Source organism: Ascaphus truei, chromosome 18, assembly GCF_040206685.1.
Source record: "Ascaphus truei isolate aAscTru1 chromosome 18, aAscTru1.hap1, whole genome shotgun sequence".
In the NCBI taxonomy this organism is placed as follows: Eukaryota; Metazoa; Chordata; class Amphibia; order Anura; family Ascaphidae; genus Ascaphus; species Ascaphus truei.
The window spans coordinates 16520630-16547672 of NC_134500.1; the positions used below are offsets into that span (position 1 = coordinate 16520630).

The following is a 27043-nucleotide window of genomic DNA, read 5'->3' on the forward strand; positions in this document are numbered from 1 at the left end:
TACCTTGTGTGGTGGAGGGCTTTTATTGAGCAGCATAGGCACACTCCAATAACATACAACAATATTTATTGCCAACATTTAGGTCCCTTAGGTGTCTTTTTCCATGACCTTTATTTTTGCCTTCAGAAAGGTCTCAGGGGAACTAACCATAACTTAATTGTGGGTGGTACCTTACGTGTTACTGGAAATATAGGTTTGAGTAGCAAATGGTAATTTCAAAGCCTTCAGTGCACGGATTTGCAGGGGCTCCAGCGTGGATGAGATTAGTGTGAATTTAATCATCGGAGTGTGTGTTACACTAACATTCAGTTGACTGGAATAACCGTCACATAACTGTGATTGCAGTCTCCCAAGATCAATATGTTCCATGGAACAACATAGAAAATGAAATAAATTCTACATTACTTTTTCTAAATATTTTTACGATTCCCCCAGTGAGCTCCTTAGTCTGAAAATGTCCTACAGATATTTACACTGCAAGTTCACATTTCACATGTCTCGGAGATGTGAAGTGTAATACAACAACGGTTTCTACCACATTAGACGAGCCATTTATAATCTTCCACCTCCAACAGTCTCCCCATTGACGAGAGGCAAATTGGAAGCAGACAAACCCCGAAAAATAAATATGTATGAATACTAGGTACCAGTATCACTTCACTGCCTCTGATGATTGTTGCACTCGAGGGCTAAGACCTTCACACTGACAAATTAAAGCTGCAGACCAAGCAATGTCCTAGATGTGTGCGTTTTTTTATTTTTTTTAAATAAATCAGTTCTGTACTGAGAAAATACTTGTAGCACTTTTTTTAAACAATTCTGAATTACATTTTTAATGTATTATAATTCTACAAGCATTTTCTCTTTCTATAGCAACCATTTACAAAGTCACATCCCCTTCCTCTTCTGAAACAGGCTCTGGCACACCCATTTTTGAGCCCTGCCTCTCTAGCAGTGCACCAATTGTATCTAGTGACTGCTTGGTCACATGATCTTCCCAAGAGAATTTTGCCTCTTTGGTCCTCTTCTGCTGCACCGACAGCCATTTAGTGAACCCCGAGCAAAATCTTTGCTAATCGTTCACAGGAGAACAGATCGATCGGCAACTAAGCTAATTACTTATTGTGTGGATTGTATTGATGCACATATTAAAGGACGGGGGGGGCAGCTTAGACTTCTGATTTAAAGCACACTGTACAGACGGGCCCCGCTTCTTGGTGATCCGCCAATACGGCGGTACCGAGAAGGGGGCCGCCATGTCTGCTCATGTGCAGAACGAGTTTGCGCTGAAGCCGAAAATCGTCGGTTCCACTTTTCGACGATTTTCGGTTTGTGGCGGCGCCAGGGAAGGTAACCCGCCGTACAAGCGGGGCCCGCCTGTAATGATCCAATAGACTTGTGTTCGTTTTGCAATCTTACCAGATCACACACGCTTACAATATGTCTCTAACAGATCGAACAGCGTCATCACTCTAGGAAAATGCAAACAGCCATGCGGGTACACTAAAAAGATTTGTAACAAATTAAATATTTTTGCAGAGAATAATTCTGACTTCAACGAATAAGACAACATTGTGAAGACATTAAAAGGTAGGTCTTACCCCTACTGAAACAAAAGGGGATATTGCATAAAGGATCAAACACCCATATATCAGGAGTGGGAAACTCCAGTTCTCAAGGGCCACCAACGGGTCAGGTTTGAAGAATATTCCTGCTCCAGCACAGGAGGCTCAATCAGTGGTTGAGCCACCTGCGCTGAAGCAGGGATATCCTGACCTGACTTGTTGGTGGCCCTTGAGGACTGGAGTTTCCCACTCCTCTCCTACATAAAAATTCTCCCCATCCCAATGTTTTTTTTTTCTAAACATATATGAAGCCGCGGGGGTCTTCGGAGTCGAACCGTGTTAATTTCAGCTCCGGGGGCTCCCCTGCTTCCCAGGATACTTCCCAGGGAAAGTGTCACCAGGTCCTGCCCTCCAGGAGAGACAGAAAGGAGGTTTAAATCCCCCGCCTCTCCCCCGTACCGCAAAGCCAATATGAAGCTGTTATTCGTTGTTGCTTCTTATTGGCCAACCCAGGGCAGTTTGAAAACCTTGCAGCTTCCCCAGTACGTTTCATGGAAAGCAGGGGCCCCCTGCAGATTAAATTAACCCCCCCCCCCCCCGATTCAGCTCCAAAGACCCCCTGAATTTCACTTGCATGCCACCTTTAAACTGCAATAACGCTGATCAAGGCAACGTCGCTCAGAAACTCCATTAAAGATATTGCCCACATCAGCATTACTGCAGTTTAATGAATTACCCCCATAGGCTGAAAATGTTAATAAGTATACATGTCATTTTTGGCGTGGGAAGGATAAAGTTTATGGGGATTCATTCCTAATAGCTCTGACTCCTGACGGTTTTATTTGTAATGTTTTAACTATCATGGCCCGTCTTACAACAACAACAAAAAAAAAAGGTGTAGCCAACCAATATCTACTCATCATAAAAAGGACGTTGTAGATTTCAACAACAAAAAACAGAAGACCAAAGTATCAAATGTCCCTGAACATGACAGATGTAAAGATCTACTACAACTAAGCATGAAATCCACCTCTGTATGGGGAATCATGAGACTGAAGAGGACAGGTAACAGGGGTATTTACATGTGTGGCAACGTGCAATTTCAGGACGTGGTGGAGATCAACAAAACCATTTCACAACTTGGACAGGTCGTTCATCAAATATTCATCAAAACCAGAGAGCTGGCCAATACTACAGTCACGCCTTAAAACCATACTCTTGATGGGCATACTTGAAAACGAGAGGCAACTCTCAATGTATTACTTCCTGGTAAAACATTTTATAAATAAATAAATGGGGGGGAAAAAATACCGAAATTGTTTACAACCGTGAAGAAAAGTCCTTTTACGTCTCTTCTGTTTCCTGCACCAAAAAAGGTCTGGGAATATTCCCATTGTCATGGCTCCATGTTTTTCTTGAACATTACCGGGCAGATTAATCCCTCCCCAAGAAATTCTAAAAACCTACAGCAGCGTCACGTAATGGCACGTTGTCGTGGGCCACATGTTGCCATGACAACGCAGTGTCACATGGCGCGGTGATGTCAATGGAGGAGGGCCTCTTTCTCCCCTGGCAATCAATGTAATTGTTGTTGGGGAAGCGTGTAGGGCCTCCTCTGTAACCGTGATGCATAGCGCAGCACCAGCCCTTGGGCGTAACGTGGGATAGTGCTGCGGGCATGCTGTGGCCTCGGCCACTGGACCCACTGGACCCCCCAGTGTCCCGACAGCTCAATCCGCCCTTAGCTATACCCCTACTGTGTATACAGTAAATATTCTGTGATTTTTTGGCACTCCTGCCTCACTTTACTTTCTACCCCGTGTTCATACTCTCCCCCTTCTCGCCCTTTTTTTCTGCTCTCCGGTTTCCCCCCCACTCTGCCTGCAGATAAGCATCATTATCCTGACACTTTTTGGGAGCGTGTTGCTTTTTATTATTCATGGTCTGTTCTGCTATATATTGCACTGATACCATAACCCAGTGTGGCTGTATTACTGCCTCCTGACCTGCAGTAAAATAGACTGTAGCTAAAAATCCGAGATCCACATGGCCTCTAGCATGTCCACATTCCTTCTGCGAGACACGGGCTGCTTCTCATCCTGCTTGGCTCATGTGACTCCAGACAAAATTATTTTTTTTCAAGTACAGTCAAGTTATGACATCAGTGGATTTCCGGATGATGCCACACGTTACTTGTGCATTTGTTCTTGGGTGTTGCCTGCTGGCTGAGTTATAAAAATTTTCTTCAGCAAGTAACTATTTGTATGGTGAAACACTAGTCAGCATTCTACATTTTCAAATGCACTGCCAACAGCTTCACTGTTCATAGCATCTGGCACCTACCCAAATAGATCATTCCCTATACTCTTTCTGAGCAATGTTAGTATAGCACACAGGGTCACATCTCAAAGACATATACATGACTTGGTTTGTCACAGAAGATCCAGTAAAATGGTTCCGCTATAGTAAGTCTAACTGGCACACGGAAAAGATGTGTGTAAGTTTATTTATATAGAGCCCACAGTGTTAGACTACAATAAGAGACATCCCGGCCCCGAAGAGCTTACTATCTAAGTGGTATGTTGGGAGAGTTACAGAGACAGCAGGTGAGGAAAAGAAGTGCAGTAGATGGCAGCGCTTGGCCACCGGTTGGCAGGAGCGACTGTGGGATTGGGACAGTAATGATGAATTTAGGCTACTGAAAAGTTTAATTTGAGGGGTTGAGTTTTAAGGTTTAGCTGTAAGGTGGGAAGAGTTGGATTTTGGCGTATACAGAATGTGAGGGAGTTCCACAGGTAAGGGGCAGTGAGGGGAAATAGGTTTAAGGCGAGTGAGAGCAGTAGGGGTGGAAAGGAGACAGTTCCGGGTACAGTGCAGGAGACGAGCAGGGGCAGAACGAGGGATCACAGCTGACATGTAGGGAGGAGCAGATGAGTGAAGAGCCTTGAAGGTAAGGAGGAGAACTTTGTAGGTGATCTGAAATTTGATGGAACGCCACGAGTGACAAAAGAAGCTTGTGTAAGATTGAGAAATGAATTGCAAACAACAGCTTTTTAAAAGTCATGTCACATTGTGACAGCGATGGACAGCACTATTGGCCACAATACTAAGCAGCCTACTGTATACTACACAGAAGAAATATTCCTCTCTCAGCTAGATAATAACCAGGGAGGTAGAATGATTGTAGAGGTTGATGGTGCAGAAATCAGGAAAGGTAATATATAGCAGCAGAAGAAGAAAGCTTTGTATGCTGCACTCAAACAAGTAGGTTAATGCAAATATGATAAAAATGTACTTTTAATAGAGTTAAATGAATATATAAACTATTAGTATTTAGGCTAGACCTGCATTCGATAGGAGAGCTACTTCCCTATAGTAAACCCTAATAAAATCATGAGAACGGGGAAGAGACGTCCCTGAAAAACTAAGCTAAAAACCCTCAGACTAGTAAACTCCGTTTGTTCTGTGGAGCTTGTACATTCACTTCAGGAGAGCCAACCCCCCACCCCCCGCGCTCGTACCTAGCTGGCTACAAATCGCCTGGCCGAGCACACCTCGTGACATCGCCGTAAACGAGCGCCAGCGCACTCGCTCCCTGCCTGGCCGAAGCCTAAGACACCCTCTAGTGCTGGAAGACACCTTGGATGGGCTGGACAGGGTTCTTCCAGCAGTGGAATGGGTCTTATGGCAGAAGACTACTTGGTAACAATGGCCCAATGTCTATGGATGGATTCTAATTTGATGGGGTTAACGTACAGGGGAAGAACATTGCATTGTTCAGCACCCATGCAGCAATAAATGGTACAATATGCCGACATAGCTATACATTTCTAGAGCATTAATCAATACAAAGTGTACTATACTATATCCGGTTACTTGCCCTTATGAACATCTCACAAGGGAGCGTCGTCAAACAATAACTTCAAGTACAAACTGCTATTTATTAAAAAAACACCAATTGGATGCGTGTTAGAATGATGTAGATAAGTGGTTTTTAACTCCAGTCCTCAAGAAACACGGCCAGTCCAGGTTTTATGGAGATCTTCACATTAGCAAAGCTGGCCCAATCATTTTGACAGAACCCCCCTCCCCCGAGCTCAAGCAGGGATATCCTTAAAACCTGGGATGTTGGGTGTCCTTGACGACTGGAATTGGGAGCCACAGATATAGATGATGGAATGCAGACCTGTATTTAACCCTTTTGTTGACAGAGAGGCCCAGCATTGCATGCCTCTCTGGCAGCAATGGGTTAAAGATCTGGGTCAAGCAGGCTATGGAACAGTTGATATTATTATTATATTATTATTAACACAATATAAAGAAAAAAAATCCAATTTTTCCCACATCTAAAATGTCAGAACTTTGCTATAAAGATCCCAGGTAATTCTAAACCTCTTAAACAATGGGCAAAGCTTTCTGGGGTTTTATTTTAGAAAAGATCCCCCAATATATTAAAAAAAAAAAAAAAAAGATGTTTTTTTTCTCAAACTTTTGAACACTGCTACTTCTAATTCCGATTATTCAAATGATTCTCTATTCAATGTTAATGGGATAATGCCAAGTGAACTGGAAGCTGCCACATACTGTAATAATGAGGCCTCTTCCCTTGGTATTTTGGTATATCGCAGTTGGTTAAACATACATGAAAAGGGATGACTTGCAATATCTGGATCATGTGGTATATATCAGCATGTCGCAGCTCCAACCTTCACTCGTCAGGACCGCCAGAAAATCGACTTCAAAGGACCCCATTTTTAAAGGACCTGCTGACCTTGACTTCTTCTACTTGGACACATCAACGGTTTATCAGATCACATTAGACTCGCTTCCAGCTAATTATATGGCATTTAAAGATGTGTCAAGCAGACACACACACACACACACACACACACACACACAAGATGGCAGCATCCTCAGGATGGATCCTACAAATAATGATTTACCTATTGTATAATAACCATATAACACAGGGATGGAAAAATCATGGGCGCCTAAACTTTTTTTCATGCAGCACAGCGATGACTGACCTATCAGCCATCGCCGCGACCGGCGACAGCGCAAACTCTCCTGCTTTGCTAGCATAACCGCAAAGCAAGATCGGTTGGGCCGTCGCCGGTCGTGAGAGAGAAGGGGGGGGGTGCAGCCATACCAAAAATATGCCAAAAAAACATTTCGGCTACACCCTGGAGCGTTTATGAAGCATTATTGAGAGCAGCACACCCTCTCCAGTAGTCTGGTTTATAGCAGTTACGTGTGTGCCCCAATCCCTTCACATACATACATACATACACACACACGTTTACATGGCTGAATTTCCCACATACAGTACTACAGAACTCCTGTATGCAGGAACCCCCCAGCTGCTCAATGCAGCGATGGCTTCCCGGGAATAATTTACAGATGACCCGATATGCTATTTAGGTCAGCAGTGAATAACATGTAATTCCTTCGGAGCAATGAAGAAGGTCACTATTTAGTAGCTAAAGTAATGTGCATATAGAATTGCACTTAATACTGTATTACTGGAATTGCTTGCCTAAATTACTGGCTACAGTACCTGTTTCCTATGCCATCCAGCTTCTTTTGCTTGGAATGTTTCCATACAGACTCTGTATGGATCTCCAATCAAATTAAACTTGATTTCAACACACTGGGTTCCAATACAGTTAATAACAACTTTATCTCATATAGCACTTTTCTCCCAATGGGACTCAAAGCGCGTCACAATTACAGTATAGTGCGCTGTACGCAGCATTGTACATTGGATTTTTACAGACAGTTCAGATGCAGCTTTTCTTTAGCACAGGGGCACGCTAACTGGGGGGGTGCGGCGCTTACAGAGGCACCTCGCTCTTCCCTAAAGTATTAAATGCCGGGGATCGCGCGCAAGGCCTCTGTAAGTTCCCTTATCTTGTCTCTGGGGGCTTCTGGCGGTCGCCATGGCAACACGGCATAAAATGACATCGCCGTCAGAAAGCTGGAGACAAATTAAGGAGGGGGGCACGAGCAGGTAGGGGGCGCAAAGGTAAAAGTTTGTGCACCCCTGCTTTAGCAGATCGAAGCACACAGGAGAGCATTGCTTCCTCTGTATTGATCTACCTGCTGCACTGCAGTACAGTTCCCAGTCATCATTTTCAGACACTGTGCAGCACGTGGACAGACGTCAACGGAGCAGATACTGAATGTCTTCCTGTACCTGTGTAATAAGCTGTCACACGGCTCTTACGCAAAAAGATGAACTATGTTCACAGGATCGAAAATGCAGAGCAATATTGTGAGCAGTCTGCGGTGGATGGTGATTTGTGATGACTGGTCATGGATTTTCCCCACTGGATTAAATGCTGTATAGCCCTGTGATGGTGCTTGTGCTTAATGCCAGATGCCTGCCAGCCTTTAATCCCTGTAGCGGAGCAATGTACGACGGTTATGAATACTTGAATGATAAAAAGATACTCAAACTACAGGTTGGGAGACATTTGGCTTCAACAATATCTTTGGTGATAGTCTATTAATCCCATTGATGCAGACCTGCAAAATCTCTCACTGGTTTTCTGCGAGGCTTACCGAGGCAGTGTCACTGGTTTTCTGTGAGGCTCACCGAGGCAGTGTCGCTGGTTTTCTGCCAGGCTCACCGAGGCAGTGTCGCTGGTTTTCTGCGAGGCTCACCGAGGCAGTGTCACTGGTTTTCTGCCAGGCTCACCGAGGCAGTGTCACTGGTTTTCTGCCAGGCTCACCGAGGCAGTGTCACTGGTTTTCTGCCAGGCTCACCGAGGCAGTGTCACTGGTTTTCTGCCAGGCTCACCGAGGCAGTGTCACTGGTTTTCTGCGAGGCTCACCGAGGCAGTGTCACTGGTTTTCTGCGAGGCTCACCGAGGCAGTGTCACTGGTTTTCTGCGAGGCTCACCGAGGCAGTGTCACTGGTTTTCTGCGAGGCTCACCGAGGCAGTGTCACTGGTTTTCTGCGAGGCTCACCGAGGCAGTGTCACTGGTTTTCTGCGAGGCTCACCGAGGCAGTGTCACTGGTTTTCTGCGAGGCTCACCGAGGCAGTGTCACTGGTTTTCTGCGAGGCTCACCGAGGCAGTGTCACTGGTTTTCTGCCAGGCTCACCGAGGCAGTGTCACTGGTTTTCTGCCAGGCTCACCGAGGCAGTGTCACTGGTTTTCTGCGAGGCTCACCGAGGCAGTGTCACTGGTTTTCTGCGAGGCTCACCGAGGCAGTGTCACTGGTTTTTGGCATCAGCTGTTACATAGACTTCAATGGAGTCTCAGTGAGAAATGTCTGTCATTTTCCATTAAAATGCCATAATTAATTAATGCTCCCATTAATCCCTCACCATCCCCCCTTCTTTCTTCTGTTTTGAATGTCCCTCAAAAACTTAGTTAAAACCTGGAAATACTATATATTGTATTACCTAATGCATCAAAACATAGTTAAACATGTCAACTTGTTTATTAATGACTTTGAGGTTGGCAAGAGAGCAAAGTCTCCATATTTGCTTATGACACTAAATTGTGTAAGGGAGTAGAATCAGAGCAGGATGTAATTTCTCTCCAGAAGGACTTGGAGAGACTGGAAACTATGGCAGGTGAAGTTTAATACTGATAAATGTAAGGTTATTTGTGAAACAAGAATAAACAGGTGACTTACAAATTAAATGGAGATATATTGGGGGAATCCTTGATGGAGAAGGATTTAGGAGTGCTTGTAGACAGCAGGCTTAGCAATAGTGCCCAATGTCAGGCAGTAGCTACAAAGGCAAACAAGATCTTATCTTGCATTAAATGGGGAATGGATGGAATGGAAGTAAACATAATTATGCCCCTTTACAAAGCATTAGTAAGACCACACCTTGAATATGAAGTACAATTTTGGGCACCGTTCCTTAGAAAATACATTATTGAACTAGCGAAAGTTCAGAGCAGAGCCACCAAATTAATAAAGGGGATGGATAATCTTACGTATGAGGAGAGGCTAGCTAAATTAGATTTGTTTACATTAGAAAAGTGGCGTCTTAAGAGGGGATATGATAACTATATACAAATATATTCAGGGACAATACAAGGAGCTGTTAAAATAACTATTCATCCCAAGGGCAGTACAAAGGACTCGGGGCCATCCCTTAAGGTTGGAGGAAAGAAGATTTCACCAGCAACAAAGGAAAGGGTTCTTCACAGCAAGGGCAGTTACAATGTGGAATTCGTTATCCATGGAGACTGTGATGGCAGAAACAATAGATATTTAAAAAAAAAAATTGCACATCTTTTTATAAAGTAAAGGTATATATAGATAGGGATATACCAAATAAGTAAACATGGGAAGGATGTTGACCCAGGGAGTAACCTGATTGCCAATATCTGGAGTCAGGAAGGAATTTATTTTCGCCCTTATGAGATATGATTGGATGATGTCTCACTGGGTTTTGTGTTTGCCTTCCTCTTGATCAATATACTGCAAGTACAAATATAGGTATAAATAACTGCCGTCTAAATTTAGCATCAGTTGAACTTGATGGAAATGTTTTTTTCAACGTCATCTACTATGTAACATATAACATGATTTGTAACCATTGAAGTTTAGTGTAGGTAACCAATACTGAATCGTCAATAAAATAAAGAATGTGAAAGAAAAATGCCATTAGGCCTCAAAACTCTCTCTGATTTGGGTCCCTGGAGATTGCCACATGGCTGTACAGGGGCCTACACATTTTAAATTAAATTCTAAATGTGGCTTTATTAGATTTACTCAGGGTTTCGGTGTTACTGGATTTGCAGAACAATGGTACCAGAGATACCGCACAGACTAACGGAAGAAAGGGGAGGAGGAGAGAACAACAGGCAAATGCTCAAAAGGAAAACATTTCACCTAAAACGAGTCGTGTTAATTAACACCATGTATTTTCTTGTTTCAATTCAGTAGCAAAACTCCCGAGATATTTATAGCTTGTGTAGTCAATATTGGGTTACTAAGGAGACGAGCTCATGATCACAAGTTCTTAACAGAGGCTGAGCGACCGTGGAGTTGTAATTCAGAAGAAACCGTCCTACTTGGAACCCCTACTGGACCAGGGTTAGCAATGGGTTATGAGAATTGTGACCATGTTCTTGTGTGTATAGTGGCAGCTTCATGTTGGTCTACAGGACCTGCGAGATTTAGAGGTTCTGCTTTCCCGAAAGGGAAAGAATCCCCCTGAAACTAAACAAGTACCCCGGGAACACTCAAGAGCTAAAAGTAGCGTGGTTCAGCTGCGAGGGGACCCCCAGGTCGAATTCTCGAGCAGGCACAATTGCTGCTTTAAATGCGACATTGCCCCCAACATAATGGAACACACCAGAGAGATTGACACACAGGCACGAGTACAAGCATAATGCTGGCATTAACACAATATCATACCCGACACAAGATTAGTAAATGTACAAATTGTGGTGTTTTTCAGACAGCGGGGTCTCTCATGAAAGGTCCATTCATACAGAATAGGAACAATAATATTATTTTCTTACAGTATATAGCAGTATATAGCCGTACATAGAATTTTGCAAGTCCCTGCTTCAAAGCACTTACAATCTAATTTTGGTGCCTGAGGCACAAGGAGATAAAATGACTTCCCAAGTAAAGCTGGTACTGGGAACCAACCCATGTTCAAAGGCAATATTCTTACTAATAAGCTACTCTACAGCCCTAAAAATACTTGTTAAAGAGAACAATACTCAGCAAAGATAAGACTCTATGTCAGTGCAGTTCCAGAGCGCACGACAAACACTCACTAAAGTGAACATGTCTAACGTTTTGCCCACAAAAAGGAGGCCTGTGTCTGTCGAGTCTGTCTCCTTTTATTGGTGCTCTAGCGAAGAATCCCTGCGTTGGGCTGAAACGTTCAGCTTATTAAATCATCTTGCGGCTTTGCCTGGAGCTAACACACAGAAACATTACAAATTCACTTCATCTCCAGGAAAAAAAAAATGTATTATTAAAAAGAAGAAAATGGTTATTCTTGGCAAATAAGGTTGTATCGTAATATAGAGTTACAGTATCTGTCAATGCATGTCAGAGGGGATCAATACTTTAAGGCAGGGGTTCTCAACTCCAGTCCTCCAGACGCCCCCCACAGGTCAGGTTTTCAGGATATCCCTGCTTCAGCATAGGTGGCACAATCAGTGGCTCAGTCGTAGACAGCCACTGATTGAGCCACCTGTGCCGAAGCAGGGATATCCTGAAAACCTGACCTGTTGGGGGGGGTCTTGAGGATTGGAGTTGAGAACCCCTGCTTTAAGGAAAATAAATAAAACACACTAGCGCACTTTACGGACTTGGCTGCCAGAGAGAACACATTTGTAACTGTCAGAAGTTTGCACAAAATGTCAATTTAAAGCATCAATATATTGGACAGTGCCACAAAGTATAGAACTCCAATGTTTCTACAGCTCTCGCTCAACCCCCCAAACGTGATGAAAAACTAACTCGGCATCAAACAAAACGAATGAAGCGTTTCCTCTGAATCATTAGACGTAACAGATCTGATTTGCAATCTGATCACAAAGATGCCATACTTACTTTAACAAACGCATAATCTAAATTGTTCTCCATCTCCCGGCAGTAATGCTGCAAATTTTCCAGGGCTTGTATTATATCACATCTAGTTTGTTCATTGAACTACCACTGTTGGCAAACAGCTGAGGAATAATGAAAGGTCTTCACCTTAAGCCCTATATAAATAGTCCATTCCTTCCGAGACTGCGAATGAAGACGTTAGATCACCCGCCTTTAAAAAAAAAACTGCCCTGAAGGATCCATGAAATTCATAAAAGACGGGCTTGTGACAGGCCATCCCTGGGCTGTGAATCCACTCATTGTGTAGAGTTTTTTTTTTCTTCACATATTAGTTTATTTCTTAAGCTTAACAAAAAGGAAATAGTGTTTTGCTCGGGGCAATAAAAAAAAAATATGCTGTCTTGTGATAATCAAAATACATGCCATGCCCAAATATTATTAGTACTTCTTGGCAAATGTATGCAACATGGCATAGACACACTTTAACGATGGTTTCAATGTTGGTTCTATTCTCGAAGTAAAAATACATTAATTGTAGCCTAAGATCAAGCTGTCGTTTATATAAAAAAACAAATGTTTTTTTTTTAAATTCCATTCAATATGTGCATCAATACAATCTTCACACTGACAAGTGATTAGCCAAGTTGGCGATCGATCTGTTCTCCTGTGATCGATCGGCGAAGATTCGGCACGGGGATTCATTAAATCTCTGTTAGTGCAGCAGAAGAGGACCCAAGTTCTGTGGGGAAGATCATGTGACTAGGCAGTCACTAGATACAATTGGTGCACTGCTAGAGAGAGGGCAGGGCTCAAAAAGGGGTGTGCCAGAGCCTGTTTTAGCAGAGAAAGGGGATGTGACTTTGTAAATGGTTGCAAAAGAAACAAAAATGCTCGTTACATTACAATACATTAAAAATGTCTTTAAAAATGTTCTGTTTTTTTAAAATGCTACAAGTATTTAAAAAACAAAACAAAAAACACACACGTGTGCTGGCCTCCCAGAGTACACTGCAGTCATGACATTATGGTCAGTAAAGGCCAGACATGGTTTGTAAGGCAGTATGTAGGATATGGGTGTTTGCTATGCGGAGCTGCAGGGACACTGTCAGCAAGGCACAAGTTGCAGTAATGAGCCCCACTGTGGCTATATAAAGATTGTGCTGTATAGTGCACATGTGGCTAGACGATTAGATGTTGAAGGGGGATCGGTTCATTGCTGCAGTCAGGAAGAAGCAGGCCTCAGGAGCACATAGAAGAAGAGAAGAGATTAGGGGAGCGCAAAATAGAATATAGGAAATCAATCAATGATCAATCAGCTGGATCTGAGACCTGAAACAATCACAGATTGTGAGATAAACACACAGATGCTGTTGAAGCAACAGTGATAGGAAACAGGTGATAGTGATAACAGTAATAGTGATACTACTTACATGGCCATGTGTAAGCGAGGAAGTCCTAAATGGCATCTTTAAAGTATTCCTCTGACCGCCGAGTCCTCAGTTTCCATGGGGTCTACATCTGGTAGCTTCGGTATGTGAAGGATGTAAGTTCTCCCAGTCACGTGGGAAGTCCCACAGTGCCAGACAATATGCACGGAAAATTCGTGTTTTTTGGAAAGGCAGATAGGTTTATTGCACAATAGTAATAAAGAACTCGCATAAAATGTATCTTTGGCGGCGACAGTAGAATCACGGATCGCTGCGGCCCAGATGGGTCCCCCACAACCGCGTCCGGTATTGACTGCTGGAACGCAGCTCACCAGAGAGCTACGGGGCCGTCAAGTGTCAAAAGATCCAACGCGTTTCGCAGAATCCTCTGCTTCCTCTGGCTCAATGATTCTGCGTGTGGTCCCTATTGAGGTTTAAATACCTCCATGCTAAATTACTCACATGCATCATTGCTGTAGAAAATCAGCTGATGCTCTTTAGCTGATGCCCACAGTGTTTTCACTTTGTCAGATATTGGTCCGTTTTAGAGCGTGATAAATGACACAAATAGAAATCTCCATAAAACCAGTAGGACACATCATACACATTGCACAGTGTTGATAGTTAGATCCCTTTCTACTGAACATATAAAAAATATATAGAAAACATTGACCAGTGTTGACATGCATGATAAAGATTCATAGCTCTGAAATCTGGCCAATATGATCCACAACTATACAACAGTGACCAGGTCAGGGTACAATCTGAGCACTTTTCCACCTATGCAACTGATTTGTAAGCGTGTCCCATAATTACAACCTTACTCGGTTTGAATCATGGTAAATCTTTAAAACAATATAATGATCATGAGATTAAAAATTGTTACTTAAAAACCATACATTGCACCATTTATAATGGTATATAAAACATCAAAACGTAGTTAAAATTTAAAACTAGTTACAAATCTTTAAGAAATGTGCTAATTTGGATACATAGAGGGAGAGCTAGAACATGCTCTGTATACCTTCTACCTAATCAAGACCTGTTGTACAGCACTTGCAAAGCATTGGCTGGATAAATAACTAAAGGTGTTCCAGAGGACCAGGCTGGCACTGTAGGGATGCTCAGACCAGATGGTACCTGTTTCCCAATTGGCCATAAAGATGTTCACATAGCTAGTTGCGAACTTGGTCCCCATGGCTGTCCCACATTTCTGGAGGTAATACACATCATTCAATCAGAAAACATTGTGGTCCAGGACAAACGCTATGCCATCTAGTAGAAACTCTTTGTTCTCTCTGAATCGTGGGATCTCTCTCAAGGGTCTTCCTCACTGCATCACAACCATCTTTATGATTGATAGAGGTGTACAGCGAGGTAACCATTACGGAAACGTTAGATGCCGTTTTTGACATATTTGTCTGGTCATTAAATGGACTTTAGTATGACTTAATTGACTTAAGTCGTTTTCTTGATTGGTGTGCTTGACTTCCATCTCTCCGTATATAACACAATTGAACACACAAGAGCTGCCAAGAATTTAGATCAGAGTTCATTTAGCATTTATTGTATAAATGTGAAAAAAAAATATATATATATATATATATATATATTTTTTTTTTTTTTTTTTCCATGATTCAGTTTGGGGTTCTTTAAAAGATGAAAAGGGTTGCAGACAAAACATAATAAAATGATGTATTTCAATAACGCTGCAACGCTTTCCATTAAACCGAACGCTCCACACAAATTGCTGTCTGGCATTAGCTCATTCTTTTAGATGGTGACCTCACACCTGCTCCTCGGTCTAAAAGGACTTCTAGTGGAATCACATGACCATGCTTTTTTGTTGTATTGCTTTCAAATACATCATCCCACAGGAGCTAAGGAGAGAGTCTACTCCCCTCAGGCGTGGCTCAAAGCATTTTTATGTTGCGGGTGACATTTAATTACTAAACCCAATGCTCAGCCCAAATGATAATGACAAAGTAGAATATTTTTTTTTACATGGGTTTGGAATCCACATTGCCCTCTTACACGTCAGGATTGTCCATAACACTAATCCATTCCTGCAGATCTTAAAGAAAGTTTTTTTTTTTTTAATATTATGGTAAATATTGAAAAGTCTGGATTTCGCTCAAATTATCATATATAAAAATGAAATACTGTATATTACATACAAAAAAGATATATATATATCTATATATATAGATATATATATATCTATATATCTATATATATATATATACCACCACTATTAAGGTTATGGTGGGTAAAAAAAAGTGACTAAAACCCTCCACAGTAAAGCATAAAGCATAAAGCAACTGTAAATATATTTACAGTTGATATATATATATATATATATATATATTTATATATATATATATATATTCAACCTACGTACACACACACACACAACACTACTTATTATTCCAGGAATTGAAGCTAACAAAAAGTTTAAGATGCTTGTTTTATCTGTTTTTCTTTTTTTTTATCCAATTCAAGCGTGGTCAGCTCCAGTCCTCAAGGGCCGCCACCGACAGGTCAGGTTTTACGCATATCCCTGCTTCAGCACAGGTGGCTCAACCAGTGGCTCGGTTATTATTTATGACTGAGCCACCTGTGCTGAAGCAGAGATATCCTTAAACCGTGACCTGCCGGTGGCCCTTGAGGATTGGAGTTGGCCACCCCTGATCGAAGGTAACCCAATCTAAGCCCCGCTGGTTACCTTTAATATTATCTATCCCGATCAACACCGCCAAGAAAAATAAAGGTTTGCCTCAGACATCCTCCAAAACATTGCTTTTTAATGCATTGCTGGCCCTTTCAAGAGCAAAATGGTTCAACATCTATTATTTGTCCATTATCATTACACACTTTTAATCAGCTACATTATAATAAAACATGCAACACATCTTTAAATCAGCTGTACCACGAACAATGCGTGATCCCTGTACAATCACTAAAGACGCCTTTTTATTGTCCCCACCTACAAACTGCTTACAGAACCAGATACCCAAGTTTTTCACTTCCACTCGTCTTGGATTAACCAGCCTCTCAAAGCCTCTTTGTGAAAGTGTCCCCTTTGCTTTCACAACCTCCTTCCTACCAGCCGCACCACTTTTCTCATGATGTCATTTCCTCTCGTCGCCTCTGAAAACACTCGCACCGTTCACAAGAAACACAGATCCTCTTGGTCCCCAGAAACATATAGGCCCATCTTTTCTAAGCAGTGCTTTTTCCATAAGACCCCTATCCCACGCCAGAATTTGACTTATGGAATAGCAAATCTTACTGGAGTAGAAGGAGTGGCTCAGTGAGTAAAGACACTGACTGGCACTGAGTTTGAAGCAGGGGAGCCTGGTTCAATTGCCGGTGTCGGCTCCTTGTGACCTTGGGCAAGTCACTTTATCTCCCTGTGCCTCGGTCACCAAAAACATAGATTGTAAGCTCCACGGGGCAGGGACCTGTGCCTACAAAATGTCTCTGTAATGTAAAAACTAGCAGCGCTATACAAGAGCATGCTATTATTATTATTATTAGTACTGAATATGGGCCAAGAAGTCTCTTCAGTCAAATGTTTACACTTTTGTTTTCTGCTCTATGCTGCATAATAAAACAAAATAACACCCACATAATAGAAGTATTACTGCCCTAACGGCTGGAGAAGGCTGCAATTACAATCTGTTATATATTGGTGATTTTGGATATCTATGTATTCATAGATTCAAAGTGATGACACTTTGTGATCAATCATTAAACACAGAGGCAAAAGCACAGTATAACCTTTTCCTGTTATTTAGAAATGAGTCACCAGTTATTTCAGACTGAGCCACCTGTGCTGAAGCAGGGATACCCTTGAAACCAGACCTGCTGGTGGCCCTTGTGCCCACCGCTGGGTTAGGTAATGCAGCATATTCAAGCTGGGTGCCCTAAAAGCGCAGAAACCCCAATGCAGTCTGCAGCTTCAAAGGGCTGCTAAGCAACATTCTGTAACGCATGGCAACCTTATTACTCACTTCAATGAATGAAGGCAGATTCTCAGACTGAGACTTTAACCCCCGACTGCCCACTTGTTTTGATGCCTCTAATAAAAGTTGTTCTTCTGGCCTGCACAGCAACAACAAAAAACTGTCCTGAGGATAGTGGGACACTCTTGCTGGTCAGCGCTCTTGCATGTCTACTGTTATGAGACAAGTGTTACCTATGTTAGAAATTGCACATCACTATTAAGATAATCAGATCCTTAATGTAATATCACAGTGCCACTGGATATAGTAGTATACAAGGCGGAATGATGTGTAAAGAATATTACCCAAGGCCCAAGACATATTACAAACCTATGCGGAACGATGACTAGTATTAACCAGTTGCAAAGCGGAGTGAGTTTCGCTCTGCAATATTTCGATGATCTTTGGTACACACGACACACTACCTTGCCCAAGGTAACACAATGTGGTTCCTGGGGTCATGCCCGCTGATTAGCTAGCCAGAGATCCATAGTGTTCCAATCAACTTCTCTTACAAAATAAATGCATCTTTGGTTCAAAAGATCAATTAAGATAAATACACATGTTATTCACATGTACGCCAAGATTGTGATTCACAGATTCAGATACCTATTAATCAACAGTTAGCACTTGGGCATCGGGGATTTTGCTCAGGGTACCACGCTCTGTCTACGACTTTAGAGACGCCACTTTGTTGCATCACGGAGTGAAAGTGAGACGCCTGCTATGGAACTGAAAATAAATATTCCGGCTTGAATTGCTGCAGACCAAGAGAAAGACCACTTTAGACATATTTACTCAGCGCTTATCATATCTTGGTACTGTTGCACTCATCGTTCAGAATGAACCTTAGGTCAAAAAGATCTATTTTAAGACTAACCCTGTGACGGTAGGGGGGTAACCAGGCTCTCAAATAAAAGGTTTGAGCCCATTTGGTTACCCCTAATCTGTAATAAGGGTTCAAGAAGAGTCAGCTCTTGAGCCCAAGGTTGTTAAATGCATAAACTGTAAATGTGCGACAAAGATGTTATGTGTTTTTGCCTTTCCAGAGATGTCAGCGGCAGGGATTTTTAGGCTATGAGTTTCAAGGGGGGGAGGGGGGTAGTTGCGGAGAAAGTGGTCAGAATGTGTCTAGTTAGTCGGTCCAGAGTTGCTGGATACCCCAAAAATGTACCCGAGAATAATGCTTGATACACACACATAAATACACACAAATCATAAGGTTAGACCATCAAGCCTGTTAAAATCAAATTGACTGCCCATCTGACCAAGTTCTCAAATGTTCTAGTAGCCGTAGAGGTCAGGCTACCGTGGTTGTGTCTTCGAGACAGAAGGGGCAAGTCCTATCTTTATAATGATTTATTAACAAGACAAACGTTGCAATCAATTACAGGAAACAGACCAACAATGTTATGGTGGGTGAAATGTGACATAAAACCTCCATAATACACTCAAGAGGGCATCAATGTGTCTCTACTCTGCACCTGATGAAGGGGGAGCAGTCTTCTAAAGAATTGTGCGTCCTACACCAATGTCTAATAAATACTTAAGATAGAAAGAAGTTAGATGCACTCGCTAGGAGATATGTATATATATCTATCTGCCTCAGGTGAACAGAGAACATCCCCCAATCAGGGGGGGGGGGGGGATTCCTATAATGCAGGAAACATCCTCCTAAAACAAGAAGGAACCGGCACTCCAGGAGGTATTCATACAAAAAAAGGACATTTTAATCCACACAGATCGACGTTTCGATCAAATTCATCTTGACAAAGGTCAGTGTATTTGACCGAAACGATCTGTGTGGATTAAAATGTATTTTTTGTATGAAGGCCTCTGGAGTGTCGGTTTGTCTTGTTTTAGGAGGACGTGTCCTCCTGTAATAAATACTTGCAATGTCCTGAATTTCTTCTTGAGAGCGTCAGGTATTTTCGACACTACTTAAGTAGACTGTTAAGTCATCTTCTCCTCGGTAGGGAAGATTTACAACTCATGTATTTCAATGGGATTAAGCTACGCTACCAATAAAAAGATGGTTGTACAACAGAGGCCTTTGTATCTCAAGTGTTTTACACTGGATCACCAACCCTGCCCTTCGCTCCAAGCAGCAATGCATGGATTTCCAATGTACAGCTGACCCATGATAGATAAAATAGATAGAATAGATTAGGATAGATAGAATAGATTAGGATAGATAGGATAGATTAGGATAGATTAGGATAGATAGGATAGATTAGGATAGATAGGATAGATCCTGGAATATTACAGATTGTGATGCTTTTTACGTTAAAATATCATTCTTCCACATGGCTACAAACTCAAGTCCAATAACTGACCCACCCCAAGAGGCCAATGGTCTTCAGTTTGTGGGTTAGTAACACTGAACTGGCTAATCATGTGAAATCATTCTGAATACACAAGATGCTGAGGAAATTGATATCAAAATCAATAGCAATATTTAAATCAACTAAATACAGATGCTTTCCAATAGAAGTACACGTTTGGAAATAGGTTTCCAGCCAACATAGAAAGTGTATATATGCAAAGTGCAGAAACATCAATTAATTTTTACTTATTTTTTTTTTAGTACAGAACCCCCAATCTCACTGATTTGGGGTTCTTGACATCTCTGAAGGAGCATACACAAATGTAAGCATCGATCACAAAGAAAAGCACTCGGAAGTAAAAAGCCAAGTGTTCAGGCTGCTAAATGTTTATCAGTGTGTGTCAGAACTCAGAAGGGAGTAGAAGAAGTAACATTTTCTAAGGGCTGTGAGTCATATAATGGAATGGGCCTGGAAAAACTGCATGCTTCAATCTTTGTCTATAGCTATACCCTCTCAGCAAAGCCTGGATTTCACCAGCACCCTACAATTAGCCATGGATATAAAAAAACAACAACAAAATCCTAAATAAATCAGATTTTCATGGTGAAACAGCACTATCAATTCACATCACATCACTGTAATTAGAAAGTGAATATTTTTTATCGCAAAGCTTCACAACAAAGGATTTGCTGATCCTATGCAATTGTCAAGGACACAGTGGTGATCTGGTTATTCATTGTCAAATTAACCAGCACAAACAAAATATATTCCAAGGGTTTAAACACATGCTATGCATTAAATTAACCCCCCTCCCCCCTCTGTGTTTACACACACAACTCACGGCATCAAAAATACAACTATACAAAATATATATGTTTACCAAAAGATAATAATAGCTGCTTTGATGAATATATATGTAATTGTGCAAATCCCTGCAGCAGCAGCAGATGTAACATGAGAAGCAACCTGACCCGTGCCAGCAACTACATACATAGGAGGAAATGTGGTTTGTACTTTATGGTATAAAAAAGGGGGGATTTTTTTTTATATCCATATATATTCAGCTGGGGTGATGGATATACAGATATATTCAGCTGCGGTGATGGATATACAGATATATTCAGCTGGGGTGATGGATATACAGATATATTCAGCTGGGGTGATGGATATACAGCGGGGGTGATGGATATACAGATATATTCAGCTGGGGTGATGGATATACAGCTGGGGTGATGGATATACAGATATATTCAGCTGCGGTGATGGATATACAGATATATTCAGCTGGGGTGATGGATATACAGATATATTCAGCTGGGGTGATGGATATACAGCGGGGGTGATGGATATACAGATATATTCAGCTGGGGTGATGGATATACAGCTGGGGTGATGGATATACAGATTATCCATCACCCAGCTGAATATTATATGTATATCCATCACCCCAGCTGAATATTTACAGAGATGTGTGTTGTTCTCCCTGGAAACAAGGGTTTTTCATTCATTTCACTCCAGCCTCCATTGCTTGCTCTTGTCAGACCCTGCCCTGGCTACACTGTATCCTCCTCCTCCTCCTCACCGCTGCACACACAGCCCTGCTCACATCCTAGCTGCACCCCGGGCTTGCACACAGGAGTTACCTTTGTGTAGAGCTCTGATGCAGCCATGCTGCTGCCGCTGCTCCTGCCGCTCTGCATCACCGGGCACCGGGGGGGGAGCAGCTTCTCCCTGCGGCGGCTACGGCGGCGGCCAGAGAGAGCACACAAACCCGGATCCAGCAACGCAATCCAACCAGCCCGGGGAGGGGGGGGGGGGGTTCAGCCCAAGGTGGAGATGATCACCATGTTACCTGCCCAGATTTCTATTCTGGTCTCTGTGCATTGTGGGAATCAGAGGGGGGAGCTCTGATTCTGGGCTTCTCTTGGGTGACTCTGCCTCCCTCCGGCTGCAGGAGCATCTTCTCCTGTTACAGCAGCAAGTCCCTGGGTGCAAGAGGAACAATAGCACTTGCAACTCATGGGGACATCTGCAGGAGGGGGGGATAGGACTATATCAGGCCGCTTCTGCAGGGGGTGAGGGTCAAACATAGCCCCCTGGGCCACAAGACTATTTTAATATATTATATGGCTTTTTGGATACATGTAAAGAGACACAACTTATTATACTTGGGGATTTGGAGGTTTACTGTCTGGGGGGTTTGTCTGGTTGTTATTAGTTGTTTTTTCATGTTTTATAAATAAATAATAATTAATAAAGAAAAAGAAACTCAGGATTATATACTTGTGCGGAAGCAGGGATATCCTTAAAACCTGACCTGGTAGCCACCCCCTGGGCTAGAACAAATAGCCTGGGTTAAAAAGTGGTGTTTTAAGGCAGGCTAAAAAAAAATTCATTTTTGAACAAGGTGGCAAAGCGTTAAGACTGTGGTGCTCAGTAATCGCGGTGGGCCATAGGTGGGGGCCCACCTTGGCAATCTGAACCTGAAAGTTAGGCCCACCTTACTCTATCCGCCGCTAGGCAGGATCCATATGGACCCGGAGTGGGAGGGAGTAGTAAGCATTTTTATTTTGTTAGTTTCAGTGGTGGTAGATGATATTAGGATGAGCTAAAGTAGATCCTAAACACCCCTGCTATAAGAGATGCAATTTTAAAAGTATTAATGCTATAAAAGCAGGGAGCAAGAATTTGTTATATCGCACCTGGAGGTTGTATAGAGGCATACCCCGGTTTAAGGACACTCACTTTAAGTAAAGTGTAAGGACATATCGCCCAATAGGCAAACGGCAGCTCACGCATGCGCCTGTCAGCACGTCCTGAACAGCAATACCGGCTCCCTACCTGTACCGAAGCTGTGCGCAAGCGGGGAGACTATAGAGCCTGTTACACATGCGTTATTTACATCAGTTATGCACGTATATGACGATTGCAGTACAGTACATGCATCAATAAGTGGAAAAAAGGCAGTGCTTCACTTTAAGTGCATTTTCGCTTTACATACATGCTCCGGTCCCATTGCGTACGTTAATGCGGGGTATGCCTGTACAGCAGTACAAAGAAATAAAAGCATAGATCTTTGTGCGGAAAAAGATTAGCATATCATCTTTGCCGCAAATGTAGTCAAATTGTGCAAGGATTTTGTGGTGGGTCCCCATGAGATCTGTGATCAGGATGCAAAATAGTTTGTACAACCAAATTCAGCCATCTAATTTGGATCGGGCCTATAATTCATTCAGGTTTTCTTTTTTTTTTTTATGCCGTTTTGAAATACCTTCTGCAAACTACACCAGGGATAACATGATGTGAACAGATCTTTGAAGCATCTCTGAGAAACTTCATTTTTAGCCATATTTAATAAGCCCCACAAACATTATTTCACATGGCTATTTTTTTTCCCTTGAAATAAGTAACGGTTGCAAGAATGAAGAAAAACATTTGACCAACGGAGCCAGGAGCTCTAAACCCAAATCGAAAATTTGTATATTTACATATAATTATATTATAGTTGAACACCCGCCAACTGCTGGATTCATAACCTAACTGTAATAGGCGCATGTGATGAAAATGATGCACTGGTTGTCAAATTACATATTATTTTCTGTTATGGTGATCTGCAAAATGCACCTGCAAGCTGCATAATAATGTGATTTGCTAAAGGGGCGACCCCTCCTAGGAGCAGAGTGCACTAAAGGCAGTGCCTCCTCCTTATCTGTATTGGCTCTCTGAAGAGGACAAGGTGAGCTATGGCTAAAGTACTATTTGGTTGGCAAACATTTCCCCATTAAGAATTGCAATTTGTCATACTTTTTTAAAGAAAAAAACTAATCAGCCAAGTCCTTGCTTTTAGCTTGGTTAGATTTGTTCAGGTAAGGCAATTAGGTTCTTAAATACTTTACAAAATGTAGATTTTTGGCCAGTTATGTGGGATTACACCTTTTTTTTTAAAGCTCCCCTAAGAGGAATGGGACACTTTGCCACAGCCACCCCGCTGCTGCCATTTAGCCGCCGGCAGACATCTCGCCGCAGCCATTTAACTGCTGCCACTAGGCTAAGTGCGTTAGCATTTATTAGTCTTAGGGGTTAACTTTAGGGGTAAGGGGTTTTGAGGCTAAGGGCTAAGGTTAGGGGCTTACCTTGGTGGCAAAGCGGCCGGCGGCGAGATGTCTCTGCTGCAAGGTGAGTGGCAGCTAAACGCCAGAGGTGACTTGGTACCAAACATCCTGGACCGCCCCTCAGCTCACCCCCCCCCCCCCTTTATTTTTAAAAATCAGAATGCAAAGCCGAGGGATCCCAGAACTGAACCGCGGCAATGCTGATCAGTAAAAGTCAGGCCGCCACTTCCTGGTATTTAAACCCTGTGTCACTTTGGCCAATAGAAAGCCGCGACGGATGACGTTGTAGCTTCCTATTGGCCCGCGTGACGCGGGAGATGAAACCCTTTTCAGATAAATTAGTCAGGGCAGCAGTCGCCACAGGAGATTCTTAATCGCTGGAAACCACGACGGGTGCCGATGAAAAAGCCGATCACCACCAGCCGAATATCACATACAAGACACAATTGTTCACAGCACTCCTTGCAGCGGCCAAAACGGTCACATATCTTTAGTCTTCATCACAATGCACTGACAAGAATAGGAACGTCTCTGGCACTACGCCCTTTCTCAAGTCCCGCTTTTGCGAGTGCAAGGAGTGCTGTGAATAATTGGTTTCTTTTAGATTAAACCCTTTGGGGTGCTCTTTAGTCGTAGCTGCCACGTCACGGGGTCGGGCGCTGCAGGGGCCCTGTGGTGTAGTGGCTACATCCGTAAAGTTCCTGCTTGTTCTAGGGGAGATCGCGTCCTGCGTTCCCACGGAGCGCAGGGCGCCATCTGCAGTGAAGGGAAAAGGAAGAGGGCGGCTCTTCTGTTTCCGGGCTAGGGGTCGCCGCCGCCTTGCGGAGGGGCCGTGGCTCTCTGGTTCCGAGGCCCCTCCGGCACTCAAATGGTTTAGCTCCCCTGGGGTGGAGGGGGCTAAAACACGCTGTTTTTTTGGGTTTTTTTTAACCATTTTTATTAGGAATTAGGCAAGATTACAAGCATCAATCACATCGCAGTATCCTAATACATATTTGTTTTCCAATTTACCGTGTGAGGAGTGGGGAGCGGGGGGGGGGGGGGTGTCGCCAAGGGTGGCGCGACATCTGGGTCACTGGGTGACCAGGGAAGTGAGGTCTGAAAAAGAGAAGGGGGAGGGGGGTGGGGTTGAGGAGGGTATGGGGGGAGGGGGGAACCTCCCCCAGCCCGTTGGCACCATCTTCCTTCAGACTAAGGTCCCGTGGGTCACAGTTTCTCTGTTTAGGTTCTTTTTGGGTGTCAGTGAACCTCCCAGGGTTCCCATATTTTGTAATGACTTGTAGTCTTACGCCTTAGAAACGCTGTTAGTCGATCCATAAGCATTACGTCATCTATTCGTCTCTTAACCTCCTGGACGGGGGGGGGGGGGAGATCTTTCTCCAGGAGAAAGCCACAGCACACCTAGCCGCAGTAAGGATGGAGGAGATTAATTTTCCTACCGGGCGGTCAATTTCCTCAATTGGCCTGCCCAGGAGGAAGGTCAGTGGGTCTGGGGTTAATGTGAGGCAGGTTACCTCTTGGATTAAAGTTTGAATTGACAGCCAATAGTTTTGGATTTTTGGCCATGACCACCAAATGTGGGCCATGTCTCCTCTGTCCACAGCCTCTCCAACATAGATCCGAGGCCAGGGGGTAGATTTGCTTCAATCTAACTGGGGTAAGATACCAGTGGAACATGATTTTATAGATATTTTCTTTTGTTGTGGTACAGATGGAAGTTCCTGAAGCTGCGTCCCAAATGTCCTCCCAGTCTTCTCTATGTTCTCTATGTTTAGTTCCGCCGCCCACTTGGACATGTAGTCGTGAGTGGAGGGGCCTGCCGTCCTCTCTAAGCCAGCGTATATGCTAGAGATCAGGGCTGTTTGATGCGTGCCGGTTTGGCATAGCCTCTCAAAGTTGGTGAGGGGAGGAAACTCGAATTTTGAGGACAGTTTTTGGAGAAAATGCCTAATTTGGAGATATTTAAATGGGCTCAGTTCTGGGGCCTCGTGTTTTGATCAAAATTCTTGAAAGTTCAGCAGCCTTCCACTGCTCAGCAGGTCGGCGATCGCCCTGATCCCCTTCAGTCGGAAATCGTCAAATTGTTTGGGTTCACATCCTGGGGGGAAGTGGGGGTTGTTATGGATCAGAGTGAGCAGTGAGCCCGGCGTTGTTAGTTTAAACTTCGTTCTACATTTCCGCCAAACTTCCCAGGTGTGTCTTATAGCGCCAAGGTCGAAACTGCGGGGTGGTCTATCCCCCTATCTATGCACCAAAGTTGGGCCTGCAGAGAAGGCGTTTTTACGTAGTGGGATTCAATGTCTAGCCAGCAATAGAGGCCTGGGTCTGCATTCCACACTACGGCTTGCCTCAGTTGGACTGCTAGATAATACTTTGTGATATCTGGGACCCCCAGGCCCCCTCTCTCTCTTGATGCCAGGAGGACCGACCTGGCAACTCTGGGTCTTTTGCCCTTACAAATAAAATTAAACATTTTGTTCTGAATGTTTTTAAGTTCAGAGCCGGGGACATGTATCGGGAGTGTCTGGAAGAAGTATAGTAATCTGGGGAGTATATTCATTTTTACCGAGATCATCCTTCCGATCCATGAGATCTGGTAGTCTTCCCATTTATCTAGATCCTTTTTGATTTTTCCGAACAATGCCGGGTAGTTGTATTTATATAGTGATTGGTAGTTGCCTGATACATTCACTCCCAAGTATTTAATGTATGAGGAACTCCATCTATAATTGAAGTTTAGTTTCAATAGGTTAACTTCCGGCTCTGGGACATTTAGGTGTAGGGCCTCTGATTTGTCATTATTAATTTTGTAGTCCGAAATTTTGCTGAACTCTATCAATTCTTTATGTAGGTTGGGAAGAGACGTTTGGGGGTGGGTTAGGGACAATATTATGTCGTCGGCAAAAAGCGAGATTTTGTAATTTGTATTGCCAATTGGTACGCCCTGAATGTTTACGCTCTCGCGTATTTTAGCCGCCAGTGGCTCGATCGTCAGGGCATAGAGAAGAGGGGACAACGGACACCCCTGCCTTGTACCGTTCTTTATTGAAAATCTTTGT

General features: G+C 43.1%; 1 protein-coding gene across 5 annotated transcripts in view; it reads right to left on the bottom strand.

Moving 5' to 3' along the window:
• The window catches only part of MYO5A (myosin VA), a 121832-nt gene extending 100090 nt beyond the window's left edge, over positions 1 to 21742 (bottom strand). For 2 of the 5 annotated variants that reach the window (XM_075575707.1, XM_075575706.1), the window contains exon 1: positions 21516 to 21741. In XM_075575707.1, coding sequence (XP_075431822.1) covers positions 21516 to 21572 — 57 coding nt within the window. In that variant the 5' untranslated portion in view covers positions 21573 to 21741. Of the gene's footprint in view, positions 1 to 12114; positions 12246 to 21515 lie in introns of those variants that run through there. The other 3 variants (XM_075575704.1, XM_075575708.1, XM_075575705.1) reach the window with 3 other exon arrangements.
• Between the last annotated feature and the right edge of the window lie 5301 nt (positions 21743 to 27043).